The sequence below is a fragment of the Hesperophylax consimilis genome, chromosome 9 (genome assembly GCF_061612785.1).
Source record: "Hesperophylax consimilis isolate HC1 chromosome 9, BYU_Hcon_1.0, whole genome shotgun sequence".
In the NCBI taxonomy this organism is placed as follows: Eukaryota; Metazoa; Arthropoda; class Insecta; order Trichoptera; family Limnephilidae; genus Hesperophylax; species Hesperophylax consimilis.
In genome coordinates this window covers 3,977,340-3,999,197 of record NC_142844.1, presented here as the reverse complement: position 1 = coordinate 3,999,197, position 21,858 = coordinate 3,977,340, and the positions used below count along the sequence as shown (strand labels likewise).

The 21,858-nt window shown below is 33.4% G+C and overlaps 1 protein-coding gene across 2 annotated transcripts in view; it reads left to right on the top strand.

The window, feature by feature from the left end:
- The window catches only part of stumps (DBB domain-containing protein stumps), a 119,944-nt gene that overhangs the window by 892 nt on the left and 97,194 nt on the right, over positions 1-21,858 (top strand). The window contains exon 1 of one of the 2 annotated variants that reach the window (XM_089635552.1): positions 8,113-8,481. The exons of the other annotated variant lie outside the window; for it this stretch is intronic. Coding sequence (XP_089491678.1) covers positions 8,472-8,481 — 10 coding nt within the window. The 5' untranslated portion in view covers positions 8,113-8,471. Of the gene's footprint in view, positions 1-8,112; positions 8,482-21,858 lie in introns of those variants that run through there. 2 annotated transcript variants of the gene reach the window in all.

The window sequence follows — 21,858 nt, the reverse complement described above, 5'->3', positions numbered from 1 at the left end:
AATCACTCCAAGAAAAGTGTAATGGATTTTTCTATGAACAAAGCAAATGAGCGAATTTTTGTTCTGAATTATTTTTTCGAAGATTGGGTTGGCGTATTATTATGCAGCGGATTCGTCGAGAATAAATAATTAATCTAATTAACTATCACACCGTTTCCCCGAAGGGTAAGCAGGGGGCAGACCGTCAAACGAATAGGTCTTGGCACACACTCGTCGCTTCATTCACATTCTTATATCGTATCATACTCACCCTTCTATTTTTCTGACTGTCATTGTCCGACTTAAGTATTTGGTTTACTTGGTCTTCCCCGAAAGTCCCTGATTTCTTCTACCGTCCCCATTCGCGTCAAATGTTCTCCTTATACTCCTTTCTTCGTTCACCCCCTCTACATTTCTAAACAATTTTTGACCAACAAATTAATTAATTAAAAACAAATAAATATATGATGTATGAGAATTACAGATTTTTTTTACAAAAAGCATTCACGTGTCTCATAATATATAAAATAAATAATTAAATTCATACGTACTAACACAGAATTCATAACGTCACAACTACACATATATACGTATATGCATACACGATACGGCAAGCAATCCACTAGCTACGTGGGGGGAAATTTCGTATAAATGCCTTTCGGACGGATATTAAAAGAGAAGTCTAGGTATATTTAAAAAAAGATATTCCTTTAGAAATTAAAAGAACAAAATAAAATGTATTTTTTAAGTATCTAACCATTCTAGTTATAAGCGATTTTCTTTTTTTCTGGAATAAAAAAAAACATCTAAAAAATCAGTTCAATGGCTCCTACCAACGGATTTAAAAAATTTAGCCATCCACGTGTCCCATGAAGAGTGTTTGGGTGAGCAGAAGCCACTGTGCTAGTCTCTAGAGTTCTAGAGCAGAAGTAGAGAGGCCACAAGTAGAAGTAACAAGTGCGCCCGCTTCAATCTGTCCAATCAGCACAATGTCTCCGGCCTGTCCCATTACTATATATATATACCGCACGTCGGATGCGAGAGATTATCCAATAAAGTGTTGGGTACAGCCGGCCAGCTTACTTACTTACTTACTTACTTACTTTCAATCGGCCGGGTCATTCACACACCCTTGCGTAACTCACCCACCCGTCCTCCTCCAACTCATTACATGTATCAGAGTTTCTCAAACTTATGTATCTCACCGCCCCCCTTCCAATGAAATGCCATGTTATTATTATTATTAATGATATATTGGATCCCATTCCCCCAGGATATCGGATGTTATTAAAGTATTTCTGATATTAAATTAACACGTGTTCATGCACAATGACGAAATGCGAAAATATTATATTTTTTATGAACTCGTTTTCCGACATCGCCATAACACATTCGTGCTTTACTGATAGTTTATTATGAATACGAATAAATTGAAGATATTTTTTATAAATTAGCAATATCAGACAGTTTTCTCCGTGACCGGATAACTCATCAAAATGAAAATTCAACACACATTTAAAAAGTGATATACAGTCATGAAAAGTGATGAAACAAAAACTAGGTTAAATAGGTTACGTAGATTAGGTTTATAGGTTAGTTTTTTCATCGCTTTCAATGACTGCCAATCACTTTTTTAAAGATGTGTTGATTTGCCATTGTGTTGGGTTGTCTTGTCATGGAACCGTTTTTATTCTACCGAATATAGCGAGGACACAATTTTTTTAAATAATATCTATAAAAGTAGTTGCGCATAGCTGCCACAAGACAGGTTCTACCATTTTTTCTTTAATTTATTAAAACATATCACAATACATAAATGTAATTTCACGACAATGTCTATCCGTAATGCACTGCTCTCTTCTTCTGATTGTTGCTGCTTCCTGCGATCATGTTTTCAATATTCCTCACTTTGATTATCATTTGATTAAAGTTTGTAGATTGGTATCTCGAATTAAAGCACACTTGGGCGAGTCCATTTTTATGAATTTTTGAATTCCTCTGACTCAGTTTGGTAAATTTTGTATCTCGAATACAAATAAAACAATTGGATCAGTTCATTTTTAAATTGACCGAGTCAATGAAAAAATTTTACACGATTTCATAGTGAAAAAAAAAACACTTTTAAGGCATTTCCCGGTAAGATACCGGGGAAAATCTGTAGGGGGTTTGTCCATAAAAAGCTATACGTGTTGACACAAAATAAACTATGAATAAAATGCACACTTTCTCCACATTTTAAAACTTTTTTAACAGGTGATAATTTATTGTAAAAATAATCGAATTTATTTATAAAAAATCAGTTATTAATTTTCACAAATTCCTACCTCGGTCACCTACAAAGTGATCTTCGTTTGATGCAACTCACTTATCGAGTTTGTAAAGTAGTATTTGAACTCGTCAATCCTCGCGATACCTTTTAGTGAATCCCCCGATTTTTGTTTCGTTTCTCTTTTCAACCGGATGAGCAAATCATATACGGCAAATAGGTAGCACCGCTTTTCATAACTCGCAAATATTGGAGCAACAATCTCAAATCTTTGAATAAAATTCAGTAACAAACTCCAAGAGATGCCAATCAACTTTCAAAATGATCACAAATTCGTCAAAGGTATATAATAGTATTTTGCCACAATTTCTGATTAGACTGGTCAAAAAATCTCCAAGTTGATTGTTAATCAACATTTCACCTAGTTCAAAACGGAAAACTATTGCTAAAATTGGGTTTTTTTCAGATCAGCTTCCTTGTAAACTGTCATTATAACCATGTTTACCCAACGCGGGAGGCAAAATTTTGTCTCGAGCCCCGTCGCCCCTGGGATCACTCCAGTACCCCACTTTGGGAATCGCTGATCTACATTGTTCACGATTGACAATATTATTATATTTAAATATTTGGGTCGAGACTCCTTCTACCATCTTGGAACTAATCTAGAGGACCATAAAGCTGTTCACATATTTAATTTATTTTTCTAAAATTGTGAATTATGTTTAGTTATTTAATCTGTAGGTGTAATAATTTAAATCGCAGCATGGCGCATAGGCGTGACCCTTTTTGAGAAATAGAAAAATATTCCTTCGTGGTGTTTAATTAATTTTATGTAAATAATTAACAAGTTTTTGGGTCGGGGTTAGGGACAGATAAAAACATTATGTACCTACATCGTTAATTTGACTGTCCTAAAACGGGAATATTCGTTGGACATTCAAAATGTCAATGCACTTACTCCATTGAATCTTTGAATGCACGAACTGTGGAATTTCTGTACTTGTAATAAATAAATAAATAAATACACATTGACTCTTCTGATAAAAATATCAAAGGACAGAATAATCTTCATTATCCGGATTTCGATTATTCCAATTTTAGATATTGAGGAATGCTAAACAAATCTAAAAAACTTTAGAATCGCAACAAAATCTGTAATTGAATTTCTTCATAACTACTTTTGTAGGCATATGTATAATTTTTACATTACTTTTAGGTAGTTGTACAAACAAGTGATGTGCAGATTGACAAAATAATGTAGTCAAAAATGGAAGGCGCTGCAATCGTTTACATGGCAACACCAACATGTTTGAAAGGAAAAATGATAAAACTTTAAAGCACCATGATTTAAGTGAATATTTGCACACGGATATCAAACGGTGTTTAGAAGTTTAGTGAAAATTCCTGAAAGGAAATGATTTTTTATATGAAATAAATAAAAAAAATAGAAATTATTGTAATTTTTTAATATGAGCGAGATAATTGCAAGGTTTTTTTTTGTATTTTTAAAATGTAGATACGTATCAAAATAAGACATTTCTTAGAAGTTAAATCAATAAAATAAAACTGTGTGGAAAAAGCGCGCACTTTAGGATATTAAAACAAACAACGTTCCCGCCCAATCAACCTGTCAGATTCGGAAGTCAAACATACTCGTAACATCAATTTATTTGTTTGTTCTAAAATCGCCAAAATGGTGTTACAATAGTAAGGAAAGTTTCTGTTCCACATATTGACGGACTCAAAGGTAGGTAGGTATGCGAAGTTATAATATTTGAATTAAAATAGTAGGTATGTGTAAGCTTTTTTTTCTCAATACTTTTTTTCTCTTCTCAATTTTACGGATTTTTCATTAACCGGGCCATGTTAATCCCCAATTAGCCGGGATAATAGAGGTTTTACTTAATGTAAATGCTTATTCACTTTTAATGCCTGGTATTTACACGTACACACGATAAAATTACCATACGAACTTCGGACAGAGGCCTATAGAAATAAAGTACCCAGGGTTTACAGAGGTCTTTGACGGTTTTAACCTTTAGGTACCTAAGTATTTTAGAACAACCTATTTATTAATTCACCACAAGCAAGTTAAATTTCCTATCATTGCTTATTGCTCGTCAATAGTCTTGCCGGGCAAGGTGTTGTCCGTAAATATTTCCATGTTCTATAATCATTGCCGTAATGTATTTAACAAGTACACAACACTGAAATAATCTCCTGCAATAAATAGTAAATGCGAAATTTTTTATTAACTAGCTGAAGTTCCCGGCATTGCCCGGGCATTACACAGCGATTTTTTAAATCAGATCTAGACAGTACGTTTCCTTTTATTTTGAACGTCAAGTTGTCCTGTGTGCAAATTTTCATCAAGAAGTATCAAAATTCTACTGGGGTGGGGAAGGATTTCGAAATTCATTCACACTTCCTCCTGCTTTGAAGGTCAAATTCGCAAAATTTCACCAATCGCGGAAAAAAACGGTATATATTTTCGGAGGTACTCTTCACAGACAACCAACAACCGTAGTTTTTTGGAAGATACATATCTCATGTAGCCTGACACGGTCTCATAAAAGTTATGCTGTCTCATTTTGTATTTCGGTGAAAATATAATAATAGCAGTGTTAGAAAGAGTGAATACCGCACATTAAAACATTACCATAAGCGCTCCCGAAAAAATTTAAATATTTCTGCGGAATATTTCAATATTTGTCTACTTATATTTTATTTAGGTATATCTCTTTTTTTCATACTTTTAACCTTACTACTATTTACTGATTATACCATTATACTTACATTTATATTGTTGCATTCCTTATGTTGCTGTAACTATTCTCTGTAATTTAGTATTTGAATGGCACATGTTGTGCCGTATATGTAAAAAAAAAAAAAAAAGTGTGAAATTTTTCCAAAATAAACATGATACGATTATTTTTTTTTGCGAAGTTTGTACATGATAATAATAATAATAATAATTGGATAATTTTTTGTGAAAAATCACCTCAGTTAGTATAAAGCATAATATAAGTATCAATTCAAAGTTTTCACAATCCTCCTCACCAGGGAGGACTGTTCTGAGGCGAGCTGTAGTTTTTTTAAATTTATTTTTTATATATTTTTGTATATTTTTTTATTATTATTTTAGTATAGATCATATGGGTTACATTAATACATACATATTTTCCAAAATATAATATTTAGGTTCATAATTGGTCATGTATACCTTATCAGAAAAGAGAAGCTCTTGTGCCTGATAAGGGAGCCACGATTCTTACTTAGATTCTTAAATGTAAACTGTATATATATTTTTTTACTGTATATTTTTTTACTATATTTTTTTTTTACTATAAATGTATATTTTTTAATATAAATTTTTTTGGAAAAAAATTTTGATTTTATTTATTTGTTGTTGTTGGTTCGTAATACAGCGCAATTCGGAAGGGAAAATATAAAAAAATATATTTTCTCTACATCGTCTTCATAATGTTTGCATGTTGTTAATAATTTTTTTCTCTCATTCATATTTTTACTTTTGTTTTAAATATGTGTATTCATTTTCGTTATTTTATTGTTCGAATTGGTAGAGCATTATGTATTATAGTTAGAAGCATGGAATTTAATATTTCTCTATACAAAAGATGTATTCATACTGGGAGTCAAAATCTATAAAAGTAAAAATATGAATGTTAGTTTGTTCAAAATCTTATGTCTCCGAAAGTTCTTCATAGAGTGTTTTTAAATTTTGACACAATGTTGTATCTGTATACGCGTGTGTTTTTATATACCTATATTATATATAATATATCACCTGTCACAGGTAAAATTTTTTTTTTTTTTAAAAACAGCGCTATATTTCTGTATATGCACAGACAGACTGAACCTCAGTAACGCGTGGAGGGGTACAGCTAGTAAATTATATGAATATAATCGACATCAGCACACTTTTGTTTCGAACTCTGGATTGTGAATTAATCATGAAATGTAAACGAAACATGCTGTTGCAAGTTAAGCATCTGTGTGAGTAGGTTCTGTGATGTAGTCAACTAAGGTTGATAGACCTACCTAGTATGTACTTCGGTAACTAGGAAATAAAATATTTTCGCCGTCCTTGTCCGGCGGACTGAATCTAAATTCTTATTATCATTCGATTATTCTTATGTCAGAATCGAATATTAAAATTTTATGCAGGTGTATTTTGATATGCCCATCACTATAATTTTGTCAGATTAAAAATTCTATATAAGAATCAACAATCTTTCAACACAGAAGCTTAGCATCACGCCGTGTCTTGTTTAATTTTAGGTCCATTTGTTTTATTGTTTTAAATAGGACCTTACTTATTGATTTCAAAAATAATCTTTCATAATGCTGACGGCTCTGGCTTACATGAGTTGAAGTTACTATAATATTTACATGGAAGTTTGTTAAAAATTTCTTGTTTGTTAGGTTAGGTTAGGTCAGGCTAAAAGGACGGGCAAATAATTTAAAAAACCGCACATTTGAATGTATTTATTCACACTGACAGCAGGAAACGTTCCAAAAAGTTTTTAGAACTAGTTTGGAACACCCGCCCGCAGTCCCCTCTTACCTGCAAAACCTCAAAGATAGATAGATAGGTGCGTAGAGAAGTTTAGCAATTCCGTTTAAATCCAGACTCACGATTTGTATCTTTAGCTTCCTAACAAAAACTAAATTATTTGACACAGGAATGCACTGGTGAGATGTGTAGATTATTTTTTTTAATGTTAAAACTATTATTTGAATAAATAAATAAAATATTAAACCCCCTGACGTGTACCCCGCGTTGCTCGGCTTTTCTCTACTTTCTATGAATATAATTGGAATGTGTTGAATATTTAAACCTTCCGGAAGAAATTCTCTAAATGATAGTGAAAATCCTATCAAAATCGGTTGCCTAGTTTATAAGAACTAAGCGCACAAACAGACAGACGCGTATAGCGATTTTGTTTTATACTATTTAGAGATTAATAAACAACATATGGGTATAGCATCGTTTTTTGTGAAAAAAATTATTTCGTTTTGCAAGGTATGTTTTGATTTTCACAAAGTAAATTTATTTTTAAAACATATAATAAGTACCTACTTTTTTTAGCTTTAGCTTTTCTTTGTGAAGATTATTAATATTGTTTAGTTTTGCATAATGGACATTACATTTTGTAAAATTATATGTCCATTTGAAAACCTTAATTCCTGCTGGATTCCCATTTTATTTTGATTGGAATCGCTGCATTGTAATCGTATTTATAGCCATAATAATATACATAATATATGTATGAATGTATGTAAAGTTACATAATCTATATAAACATTATTTTGATACCTACATATATATGTACATAGTCATAACACATATGATTTATAATGTAGGTACGTTTCAATTGCACCTCCGTCCTACATTATTTAATATGTTCAAACATTGAACAACACGTTAAATCTTCGAGAAGATTCTCGCGAGGGGGACGTGGGGATGGGGCGATGGGATGTGGGATGGGGAAGCGGCGACACCTTTATCTCTCCGCCAGATTTACACATATTTGTATGGGAGGGAGCGGACGAGCACGGCACGGCGTACGGGGCTACGCACCGCCCCATGACCATAATATACACAACATACACATGTGTGATCCGTCTTGTACCGTTCAGTAGCTTACAGCTCGCGCAGCCAAACTCTGCTCTGGGGAACACCTCCGCCCCCGCGCGCTATTCACCACATTCAAATGATCACATTGCGCATTCGCAAACAGCGCGCATTTACGAACGCCAAAATTTAAATATACCGCGAGATTCTTTTGTTTTTATTTTATCTATGACGTTTAATCGAGCGGGAATTTGAAAGTTGTGTCGGAACTTCGTGTTTTATCATTTTGTACGTATGTTTTTGAGAGTTTATTTCTGTTTTACGACTGATATCTAATAATATGAAAAGTATTATTAGTTCTGATTGGGAAATAAACAAACATTTGTGTTTACGCTCTGTGCTGTGCTGAATATTGGATATTGGTTGAAGCGTTCAGTTTTGTTTACAAACGTTGGCAGCAGCATTGGCAGAGCGGAGGGTGAGCACGGCAACAGCAGGACAGTGAACACGTGCGACGAGGAATAGCAGCTAGCAGCCGAGGGTATAAAAGCAGAATAACACAGGCCAATCACGTCTTCCGGCCATCTTTGGGTACCGGAAGCATAAAGCTGGGAGCCGGATGCAGCAATGGCGATGGGTGAGAGATATCTTACGGAATATTAAATAAAGACGAGGATGTTTATCTAATGTTTGATTAGGAAGTTCTAACAGCAAGTCGTTTACTACTTGTACTTACTACGTCTACATTATAAGCCGTTGAACCTAGAACGCACAGATGATGACCATTATTTTTAAATATTGTTAGTTCAAATTTTGCTACCTATATCTTTAATACTTATAATTTCTTTGGGAAGTAACTTAAAAAGAGAAAAAAGAGTGTTTTTACACACTAATAAACTAACTAACTATGTAACTTTATTACATACATAATAGAAACATTATTATTGTTATCTTATTGTGTTCGGTCACTTCAAACAATGTAGAAGTCATTTTCGATTAGGTAAGAAGTAAAAGTATCTACCTCGATTATAATATCAAGTACCTACTTTAATTATTTATATTTTTTTAGATAATTATTTTTATTGATAGGTTGATAAGGTTTTGGGATGACGAAACAGCTGCCACGTATTTAAAATATAAACATAATGACAGTCTTGTATTTATTACTTTATATGAAAGGTAATGCTGATGTAAGCGTAATGAGTAAGATTAGGAAAGGGACGCTCAGTTAGTTTGGTCGTATAGAGCGAATGAACGAAGTAAGGAGTGTAAGGAGAATATACGACGCAAATGTGAATGGTAGATGCAGTCGGGGACGCCAGAAGAAGACAGCGCACGATCAAGTGAGTCAGATACTTGAGTCGGGCCATGACTGGAGTCAGAATAATATAACGAGTATGTATGAATTTGAATGAGGCAAGAAGTGTGTGGTGTGACCGAGTTATTTGGCGGTCCTCTCTGCCTACCCCTGCGGGGAAACTGCGTGATGTTTGGTTAGTTAGTTACATTTTTTATTTTTTTATTTTTTTTTTATTTATTTATTTATTAAGTTAAAAGAAATGTACATTTCACTTTCTTAACTTAAATATACAGGGTGTCCGGAAACTCGTAGTACAAGCGGGAAACTGGTGAATCTACATCACATTTGGAGTCGATTTTGTAGTATATATTTTTTTTATTTGAGCTTTCGTTATTGAGTAAATCGAGTTTGAAGTTGATTTTTTTTTTTTTTTTTTTTTTTTTTTTAATCAAATTCTTATAAATTATTACTGAAGATCAAAGTTACCAACTAATTAAAACTATTTGAAAGTAAAACAAATGAAGAAACTAGGATTTGAAGCATTATTTTGAAATCACCCTTCATTTAACCCGGTGTTATCATAAAATATTTATGCTCTGCAGGGTTAAAACATCTGTTATTCAACCCTAAACACCAGAAAAAACTTTAACCCTAAAATAGCCGAAAATTATTTTTTTTTGGTTTTTTTTTTTTTTTTTGAAAATGCTCAAATCAAAAAACTTTATGTTTTTTTGGGTTCCCCATGTGGTGTAGATTCTCCAGTTTCCCGCTTGTACTACGAGTTTCCGGACACCGTGTATAACATTAAATAAATAGTATTCTAATATTGTTCTAATAACTTAAGATTAAAAAGTTTTTTTTAAATACATTTAAACTCTCCGTTTTAAGTTTATCTGGAAGGAGATTGTATATTTGTACACCCTCGTGGTGTGTACATTGAAGGTAGATTGCTTAATTTTGTGGGTTGCGGAGTTTATTACCTATTGATAAATTGATGAGAAATTAACATATAACAAAATATTGATAGAAAAACGACGGGTGAACCGGTTAAGAGTAATTTTGTTTTTTATTCGATTTATATTCGTTTTTGGTAACTTTCCGTAGGCTTTGCCCTTCGAAGAAATTGTCTAACTGTGGTTAGGTTACATAATTATAGTCAATTTATTTATTTGCATTGTATTATTACTTCACCTTTGTTTGCATATTATAATAAAAGGTGCGCGAAAAAATTTTTTTTTTCTGAAATTTACAAAAAAGTTTATTTTCACCATTCAAAAGGAATGGTGATGATTACAAAAATAATAAAACTAGTTTGTTTTTTTCATTTAAAAGAAATACATTTTATTTAAAAGGTAAATATTGTATTCTTCAAATAAAACAAGAACACAATCACAAAATGAAAAACATTTATAACGTTTGTTACGTGTATCGTCAGATAGACTTGGAATAACGTTTATGTTGGAATTTTAAGTAACTGCTATCCAAAATCGTCAACATAAGATCTTGAGATAATGAGCTCTAGACACAACTGCTTTAGAGCTCATTATATCAGGAGAATGTTACACAATAAACCATTTGTTGGTACAGTGCCAAATCCACACTCCATTTCATTCCACCATGTTTAGGTGGCTTGCGAAAGTTTGTTGTTCTAAAAAGTTTGGGAATCTCTGCTGGTCTAACGGATCAACACCCAATTTGGAATCAAGGCTATGTGCAACTTACGGATTGCATTCGATTTGCATTGAATTTTCTTGGCGCTTGGCGAGCTCCTTCTAAAACGGAGGAATGCATAAAGCACAAGCGAAACATAAATAAATATTTTTTTAAATCTAATACCGTTTATTATTATAAAGGCTATACCGTAGAAAAGCAACAACACAAATTTTCAAAGCTGCAAATTTATTAAGAATTTCTTCAAATTATTGGTAATCCGGTTAAAATCCTGATAAACTTTCAGTAAAATAAAAATAAATTATCACGATGTCGGAACACGTGTTCACGAAAATCCTAATATTATCGCATTTCGTTATTATATATTATAAAAACGAATGCACGTACATTAACACGCGTTCCCATATTCTAAGAAAATTATTTAAAAAATGTTTAACAGGAAACGGCCTGCAATCCCGTTTTTAACCGGATTACGAATAATTTGAAGAGATTTTTTATAAATTAGCAATACTCGTTTTTGTCCGTGTATTTTTATCAAAACTCATCTTTGAAAATTTTATAATTTTTCTCCGTGTACATTCAAACCATAAATCCGTAATATAATTTATTCTTGGTACATTGGAAATATAAAATTTACTGTTTACTTACTCATTTCACGGTAGAATTGATTAAGAGCAAATATTTTGATGTTTACGTTGAAAATTATTTTAGATTAAAAAATAAGTCAAGGTTTCAAGAAAAAAACTTGCTTTACTGAGAAATATTTTGCCAGGTATCGATTTTCTAAGATTCAAACGTGTTTCATCTGGTACTTGATTTTCAATATTTTGAAAACGATGCCTCTCCGCTCATGACCAAGTGGTTTACGCTTTTGACTAACGATTCGGGGGTTTAATTCCTGATAGCATTATAATGGATAGATTATACAATATTTACCTGTGTGCAATTTTATGTATCTACATTATTTACGTTCGGCGTGTGAACGTGCGTTAAGAGGAAGCTACAAGCCTAAAATGTGTATATTCTTGCTATACCTTATATTGTAGGTAATAGGCATTAAAATCGCTTAATAAACGGAGTCTAGAAACGTTCGATTTCAAGCACAAAACTGGTTTTTATTTATTTTGTAGAAAATTTTATAAGAAAGAAAAAAAGTTAATCAAGTGAAACTGTCACGGATAATCTTAGTTATAATACTGTATTTTTTTAAAAGTTGTTTACTTTATACGTTCATACATTTCTATTGAAAAATAATTTTTTTAGTAGTTTACATTTATATTTTTTATTGAGTAATTAATTTGTTTATTTGTGTTCTACTAAAGCGAAACGATAGGAAAACCTTCAATTTATCTAAAGCATAGTTTTTGGTATTTATAATGTACACCAATTCGTTATAAAGATTAATCAAAATCGTGATTTGGCATTAAGCTTCGCCTTGTCAGAAATATTCAACAATATATTTTTTTAAATGTTTGAATGCCAGGTTTTCTACATTTGGAATTTTATTTGATATTTATTTAAGAAAATATCATTGTAAGTATGTTTTCCAGATTGTATATTTTTCTTTACATTGCCAAAAATAACCATTGCGCAATACTGGGCCTCAGAAAATGTCCTTGTATCTCCTCCACATCTTCATTTGCATAATTGTATTATAGTAATTTTATTTATTACCCAGAGGAAGACCAAAGCTCCAGCCTACGGAGTATTGTAGGTACTTGGCTGTTTCGGCATTGGGTTGGAATATAGGAATACTATCTTTGATCACCTTTGTCGGCTTTTCGGGAAAACAGCGTCAAAGGAAATTAGTTGGCATCAGACATGGCCGTCTCCTATCTGTCTATTGATCAGGTCGACTAGAGCCGATAGCCACATGCCTTCACTATGCCTATATCTAACCTAACTACCTTTACCATATTATATTACAAGTGGGTGGTTCTGGTGAAACGAAGTGTAAAAATATCTCGAAACGTCGAGAACACACTTTTTAGCTAAATAATTATCATTAGGATATTGTATTATGAATTACGAGAGATTTTGATTTTCAGTAAAATTATGAACATGCATGTACGTCATAATATCAGGGATGGAATTGAGTTTATTTTCAGTATAATTTGGTAAATTGTTGAATATAGCTTTTTTAATGACTATTAAAGATACATGTATTATCTAGTATAATCACAGACCTTCTCGCTAGGGATTCCTGTTCGAAGGCGGACTGTACGTTTTTGTTATGATTTTCTCAACTTAATGTTTGTTGTCCTCATCTTCTTATTGCTTGATTTCCTTGTCTTCGTGTTTGTAGACCTCATCTTCCTGTTGGCTGATTTCCTCATCTTCATGTTTGTAGTCCTCAACTTCGTGTTGTTTGATTTCCTCATCTTTATGTTTGTAGGCCTCAACGTCGTGTTGGTTGATTTCCTCATTTTCGTGTTTGTAGACCTCATCTTCCTATTGGTTGATTTTTTCTCTTCGTGTTTGTAGACCTCATGTTCGTGTTTATTGACTGTAGGTGGTTGTGCTACTTCATTATTTTTATGATTTTCTCATCTTAAATTTACTCAGACATATTTAGATGTTGCTTTTAAACTTGTTTGTCTCCATGATATTGAGAAAATGATAAATGGATTTTTAAACTATCGAATGTAGCTATAACGTTGTGGTTATCGATTATAAATAAATTAAACAATGTTAGTTTGCTTGAACCACTATTTTTGTAATATTTTTTTAAACATTTTAACGGTTTCAAAAAAACCGTTCATTCCCCAGGGCAAATATACTAACTTGACATTAAAAACAATCGGTAGACATAATATATAACTCAGTGTTGGAGTGGGGGTGGAGGAGTGACTGATGAATAGTGAAGAATGGGGGAGAGATAGTTAGAAGGACGATGAAAGGGAACATGTCTATGATCGGACTGTAAGATAATATTTATTTTAAATTTATTTTTATAAATTACCTAATGATTAAAACCTCAAATTGTAATATTTAATTATTTAAGACAATACTAGCGCTTCTTAAACGAAAATTTACAGAAAAATCAGAAAAAGATAGGTCACATCTAGGACCCAGGACCCTCGTCTCGCCGGGACGCTGCTCTACAAACTGAGTTAACGGGACCCCATTTCCTTCGGCCATATTTAACTGTATCATACTTCGAAAAAGAACTACCAACATTATCTTCATTTTCTCATCCACAATTTATTGGCTGCTATCTTTATGTATGTATTTGCAAGAATCCACTAGAAATAAATGCAATCTAGACAGTGTCTTGGATAAATATATCCTATTTTTATATTAATGTGCGACATCTATTGACTTTTCTGCAAGTCTAATTATGAAGATTTATTTTATTGGAATAACTTAATGAGTAAAACCGCAAATTGTAATATTTAATTATTGTAGACAATATTAGCATTTCTTAAACGAACATTTGAAAAATCAGAAAAAGATACGGTCAGTTGGCTAGATTTGGTTGTAATTTTTAAAGTTTAATAATGGTGTTCATTGAAAAGTTAAATTTATGACAGTGTCTTAAGTTGAGAACTTTTGTTTTTGAAAGGCAATGAATGATTCCGAGGCAAATATATTTTTTAAGCACTTTCAGCTTCACAAATACTTCAACTATAATATCCCGTGATTTTTACTACTCATTAATAATTACATACATGCCTCAATTTGGCAGACGGTTTTGGGTACCGACGCCTCGTGAACCAATTATTGGATAACCAACACTCTGCCATAGGTCATCCCAAGTTGTTAGTTACGTTTGTGACTGAGCAGGGGTGCCCGGGTTCATCGGGGGAGGTGTGTTCAGGATGCGCCTACCCACCACCTGCATGGCGTGCTAGATGAGGCTGTTTTGGGGAGACCCTTTGATATCTCTAACTGGTCTCTCGACCCATCACCTTGCGCTGATCCCTAGATTCCTACCCACCCCTCATATATTTTTCCTAATTTCCTCTCCTCTCCTCTAAACAAGACCCAAGACCCTCTACGCAGCATCCCTAGAATTGACATAGGCACTGAGGGAAATTATTTTCCTCATGGCCACCTGTGTGGGGTTAATATATAAAAAATAATAATAAATTATTCTATGGCCATTAAAATACATTATATATTGAGTAATAATAATAAGGATATTCAGTAACAGTTCTAAGTCAAATAAGGGAAATACAGTAACAGTTCTAAGACAAAATAAGGAATAACAGTAATGGTTCTAATTAAGTCCATTCAGTAATAGTTCTAAGTCAAAAAAAGGGAAATTACAGTAACAGTTCAAAGACAAAATAAGAATTGACAGTAATAGTTCTGAGTCAAATTAAGGAAATTCAGTAATAGTTCTAAATCACATTAAGGATTTTCAGTAATAGTTCTCTGTCAAATTAAGAATGGTTCATATTATTTTTAACGTTTAATAAAATAGTTCACCTAGATTTTTTTTGTATATGGCGTTCAACTTTCTGGAGTCCATTAATTTCGTTGGGCTCTTGGAGTGCTTTTGTTTCAGAAACCTTTTAACGTTTCGAGTGACGTGTGACCTTTTGGAGCACATAAACGTTTTAAACGAACTTTCTGTGTTGGCTTTTACAAACATAATTTGTAATCTTTTTTTAACTTTCTATTCGTTTTAACCGTAAATTAAACTGTATTCTTTCTTCGTAACTCCAAATATTTCATACATATACTTTTCATAGAAAGCTTTTTTACACATAGAAAAATGATTTGTTGCTAATTTACTAAGAATCTCTTCAAATAATTATTGGTCATCCAGTTAAAAACGGGATTGCAGGTCCTTAACGAATGAATTAATGGGTTTCCTGAAAAACTTTTAGTAAAATACGAATACATTATCACGATGTCGGAACACGTGTTCATAAAAATCTATAAATATTTTTGCATGTCATCATTACATATTATCAAGGCAAATGCAGGTGCATGAACATGTGCTCTTATATTTTATTAATTTACTAAAAGTTTATGATACTGGGTCATTATATTTTAAGCACACCCAAGAGATAAACAGACAAACGTGTGTTGTGGGCGTGTCCGTGTGCCAGAATTATTTTACAATATATCCTGATATATTTAAAATATAATCAGTTTTCTGAATATAAGTAGCTACTCTGGGGAAACTACTTAATCTTAATCTTAAGGGAAGGTTGTACACCCATTTTTATAAATCTATAAACAAATTATATGGTAAAATTTATTTAAGATAATTTAGTGTAGGCTATCAAAAAGTGAAGCCCAATTTTTCCTTGCCATAAGGTAAAAAAAATTAAACTTTTTTTATTTATCGAAATCCTTTATATTTGTATAATTTTACAATTTACTAATTTAAAATAAAATATTTAGCTTAGTTGTGGCTCGTTCCAGAGTGGAAGGTACTCTCAGTATCGCCCTGGTGTAAGAACACAATTCAAAATTGAAACGTTGCTTGAAATGGCTTTAGTTGTGTTTGATGAATAGCCAGGTATTCTTCCCCAACTTCCTCTTCCTTTACTTTATTACATTCAGCCTCACAACATACCCTCATCGGGGATGCCATAGTCTAATTGGCTCCAGACGGTTGGGAGCAGTTGGGACTCTTATGCGTTTAATTCGTATTTCCGGGGCCCAGGAGTCGAAGGTCTTACGAAAATTAACGGTATCAGATCCTTCTCTTCTAGAGATTTTCTGCATAGTGGATTAAGTTCCAAAAAAATATATTTTGTGATCTCATTAAATTTTATTAAAAAGCTCAAAAACTCGATCATTTTCGTATTTCGCGTTTTGTTGCAATGCGATTTGTTAATGACTTTAAGTTTCTTCAGATTTAATTCAACCGGTCTGTTTTTATTTGCATCCAAATCCGAGCAATTCGATTACGCGTAAAATACTCCTCCGATAGTGCTGCAAATGGGTGTTAGTGCTTTTTTTACATTATCATTACGCGACTAGTCAAACTTCGCGAAAGAACGTCAATAAATTCGGATATTCTTCAAATTGCCGGCGCTATCCAGACGCTATGCTGAGGGGCCAGCCGATATAATCTGACAGCTACTAAATAAAGCCGGTATACGCATCCGCGTATCCTTTATACCGCGATTATAAGTTAGACGGACAGATTAAAATGTCCCGCCAAACCAACAAACATATTATTTTTCTAAGAATAATTTGAACGTTTCGAATATTCTTTTGAAATTTTATACCACAGAATTGATATTGTGCGCTGTGCCGGTTAGGATTTAATTATTTTTTTAAGTATGACGTAGCAACAAATACGTTTTGTTTTTCCTTCGCAATAATGTTAGCTAACATTATGATAATATATTTTGTAACCTAACTCGTAATTTGATCAGCTATCAGCACAATAATTAATATTTTCTCTCAGTGCCAATGTCATCGATGATAATCGAGCCTTAAAACTAAAATAAATTAATAATTAATATGCAACGAGATGCGCGCAAACAGTTAGCATATTCCTATTAGCACATCGCTTGTAATCAACATTATTAGGTGTTGACCAGTGACGTAACAATTTCCGCGCCCGCCAAACAAAACACTAAATATACAACATGCTTTTGCAAACAACTTTGATATTTGATTGTTCTTTGTATCACCGACGATAAGCATTTATTAAATTTAACTGTTATTTCAATAACAGATGCTCTGATGCCGGCTTTACTGACTCTACTGGCACTGGTAACCGTGGGTTTATGGTATTTATATTGATACAGATTTTTTTTATTTTTAACTTAATCTATTTGAGTTTTCGATTTTATTTGCGTGAATTATCACACTTCCTGACTTCCGATCGAGCTGAAACTCCGCAGATAGACTCGCTATCGATGACAATGCATTCTATCATTTTTTTTGGTAACCACGCATTTCTCTGAAATTACAGCAGTTAATATACCATAAATGTCGGCCCTACCCTATCCGGATTTGGATCGGTTATTAGCGTGGTTGACTCCAGTGCCTTGGAAATAAGGTTCGATTCTCAGTCAAACCAAAAAAATTATATATTTTTAAATATATATTTTAATTAATATAGATTTATTGTGGTGAAACTTTGTTTCTTAAGCGCGCTCTACACTCGCGTCGCGAACGGCCGCGAAGGCCGCGAAACGCGAGTGTGGATCTTGTTCACGCCTTCGCAATCTTCGCATTCGCGCTTCGCGCCATTCCCCGATTTTTGTCGGTTTTTTGGCCCGCGGCAAAGGGTTTGGGCGAACAAGACTGAAACTTTGCGAGTGTGGATGGACACAGTTCACGCGCGGATCGCGGCGTATATTCACGGCGTGAATTCACGGCGCGACTTCGCGCGCGAGTGTAGAGCCAGCTCTACGGGTTGAACTTTTACACAGTGAGAACTATTGTTTTAACTTCTAACAGCTAGGTTACGAAACGACCTGTGTATTTTATTTCTTCACTTTAAAAACGCGGTTCTATTTGACCAACTTTTTTCCTTTTTATTTTTATTTATTCAGTGCATTGTATATTACAGTCGTTGAGATTTTTTCGACCACACATTCGTGTTGTTCTGATCGATAAGTAAATACCTACTTTAAGGCGATGCACTGTGAAGTAATGCAAAATCATGTGTTTTTGGTTTTAAAATTTGATCACTTGGATAATATTACAGTTGCTTTAATTAAATACTTAACGTAGATTTTATCTTGGCTTTTGCTATAATCGACCTTTTTTTGTGAATAGGTCTTTAAGCCCAGAAAAAAATAAAACCTACGAAAATGCTTTAGTGTCAAATTTCCTACTTACGAACACTTTTCGGATATCATATTTGTGTATTTTGGCGAATTTTTGTTTTTTGCAAAATCAAGTTTTTCGTACTTTCGTTAATACTTTTCAATTACAATTTACCTAACTAAATATGCAGAAAACATTCAAAATTTGGTTCCACATATTATAGTATTTATCTATCGTTCCTGTAATGTTATATTTGCTGTGCTTTGTTTATGTCCTTTTGGACGTCTCCGAGACCCGGAACCCCGGCTGCCAGGCAAACGCTACGCTACTGAGTTACGTGTAAGTTAGTAGTCAGTACAGTCTATGTACTATTTTTAGTGAAGTACGCATATACCAGCATAATCAAATTAAATTTTATGAACAAGTGGCATATAATTAATTGTATGTACATTGCTAAATGCAAACGGTGCGGACGTGTCGTGATTTAAAAAAAATCACATTTCTTAAAAAATAGCGGCCGTAAAGCAGTGATGTACGCATTTGACTTTGAGTCAGGGTTCGCGGGTTCAATTCCTCAGCATAAAATAAAATGAAGAAAGCACTCAAGAAAAAGCTCCATCAAAGTACATATTGAATTATTTGGCGGGCTAATAAGCCGACGTAGCTCAGTGGTCCAGAGCACCTGACTGGACATCAGAAGGTGAGGGGCCAATTCCCGTCAGCAGCATTTATTTTTACTCAGGAGATATTTTTAGTTTGTATGGATATTCAGGCGAGTAATTAATGCATATAATAATTTCAAGACAAAGTTGTTTGGCGGTCCGTCCTCTCTTCCTACCCCTGCGGGGAAACGGCTTGATGGTTAGTTAGGTATATTATGAAATAAAAAAATGTTTTTTTTTAACGTAACTACCCAATTCAATAGAGAAAAACGTTTCTCGTGTTTGATTTGGGGAGTAGTGCCATTACGTAAGGAAATCTTTTTATATTTTTTAAATGCTACCTTGTATGGATATTTCAAAGCTTCAAAGCGCATTATGGAAATAATATTGCATGGAGTTGAAAATAAGGGCTGTCCTATAAATTCCAAAGTTACGCAAAATTCATGACGTCAGAACTCACGTTTCTCTCATAAGGTTTCGCTCATGAGGTTTCGCTCATAACTCATAACGAACAATGAAAAAGTTTGACCTTGACTTGGTTTTAAATATTATAATAAATGTTTGTTTATTATCGACATAATAAAATAATACAAACATAATTCGTAACTCATCTCATCATTATTATTTCTCAGTAACGTAAACTCATGTTTTTATTCAGAATTTTTGTGGCCACACCCAAAACTGCTTAAAATTTTAATATTTCAATGGCTTCGTTCCAAAAAAACTTTCACGTAGCAACCGATTTGATAAAGTGTACAGATTCATCAAACTTCTATTTTAGTACCACGAGAAGAAAACGAGACTATACCCGACGAAAGGTCAGCAGTTCTGAAAAAGTATGGCCCTATTCACGCGAAGAGCTTTCTATGTAACTACTTAGAACTTCAGAGGTTGAGTAGTACCCAAACTTTAACCTCATTCATGAAGTGAGTATTTTAGTGTGATGCATTTTTTTTTATTAATTTCAAAGATTTTGTATTTGGTGTCTGACGAGAGTGTGGTTGTTTGTTGTCGACTAAAGAAGTCTGAAGCAGCTAATCTCTCACACTACGAATGTGAATTATGGAGTAATGATTTTTTTATCTGGAATTTCTTAAGCAGTTTGTCAGCAGGTAAATTTCACAATATTAATCACTACTATTACACTATTATAAAGTCGTTACCCGCGTCTGTCTGATTGTGCGCTCAGTTCTTCTAAACTACGCGACGTATTTTGATAGGCTTTTCACCATCATTTCGAGAATTTATTCCTTAAGAATAATTTTTTATTTTTTATTACATGCATTGTTCGAGGAACGAACAAGGGTTGGGATAGCCGTATTTTAAAGGGCTATTCTACACAGATAAAGCATGGATAACGCCTATGGCTAATGACAGGCGAATGCGATAACACAATTTGTAAGGTTAATTCACAGTCAGCTTACCGGGTGGCGAACGAAATCTGCATCTCGAGAATCATCTGTCAGCACTGGAACGGTGATCGTTGTACGGTAGCACTCGTTATGTTGAATTGGATTGCGATAATTGCGATAAAATACGTTTAAGGGATTATTCCGATAAATAACAGGCGATAGTACACACATTGGTTTCGACAAGACGAACGCTTCGATGCGATTGTACGGCTCACGGCACTCCGTGATTATAGTTGACGTGTGTGATTTCAAACTGTACAGTTCAAAATCTGACCGTACTATTGGTCAGCACACGGCCTGTCAAAAGGAAATCGGCGTGACGTAACATGCATATTATATTTATAGAAAGTAGAAACAAGTCGAGCAACGCCGGGTTCATGTCAGCTAGTTATAACACTAAAGCACACATATAACGAGAAGCCACAATATAGAAAATAGATGTAGAAGAATAACATTTCATTAAATAGATAGATATAAGACAGTCAACATACTCATAGGCATACACACACTCAAAGGCGCACCCTATACTTAAACACACTCACATTTCTACAATACATTCAACCAATGGATAGGTACTAATGTATTTATAAAAAATCTTGATCTGCTTCCACCGAGAGCTATACCTAACTTAGGTTTTCACCCAGACTCCATAATTATTAATTATGCACAAGCCTACTTTTCCGCGTATAATGAAGAAAGTGGGATGAATGTAAAGATTGTCAGATTATTCGACCCGGGAATTATTTTTGTCTATCATTTAAAAAAAAAAATCAAAATTAACCGGACGCCATATTGTATTTCCATATTTTCAGTCCAAATCTCGGGCGACATCGAATAATAAGATAACAAACCATTAATAAAAGAACAAAATATTTCATATCAAAAAGTGGTCTCAATATTACTATTTTCATACAAGTAGCTGGAATTTGAAAATTCTTAGAAATTTATTAAATCAATTAAACTAACAATAGCCATGACACGCCACTGCTAAATACCCCACATTTTCAGCTGGGCACTGGGTAGGCACTCTGACCGCAAGACCACGAGTCGGACGTAAATACAAACAATGTCATCGAATTATTTCTGGCCTCTGGCAACACCCATTAAAGAGTGTCAAAATTTACATTCATCTACACGTTCAACCCTTCTCAATAAAAAACGCTTTATTAAAATTTGATTGACGTTGATTGAAAGTCTCAAAAATATTAATAACATCGGTGGAAAGTTTTATTTTAGTTTGGGACATAAATTAATTTTGCAAAAATAAACCAACG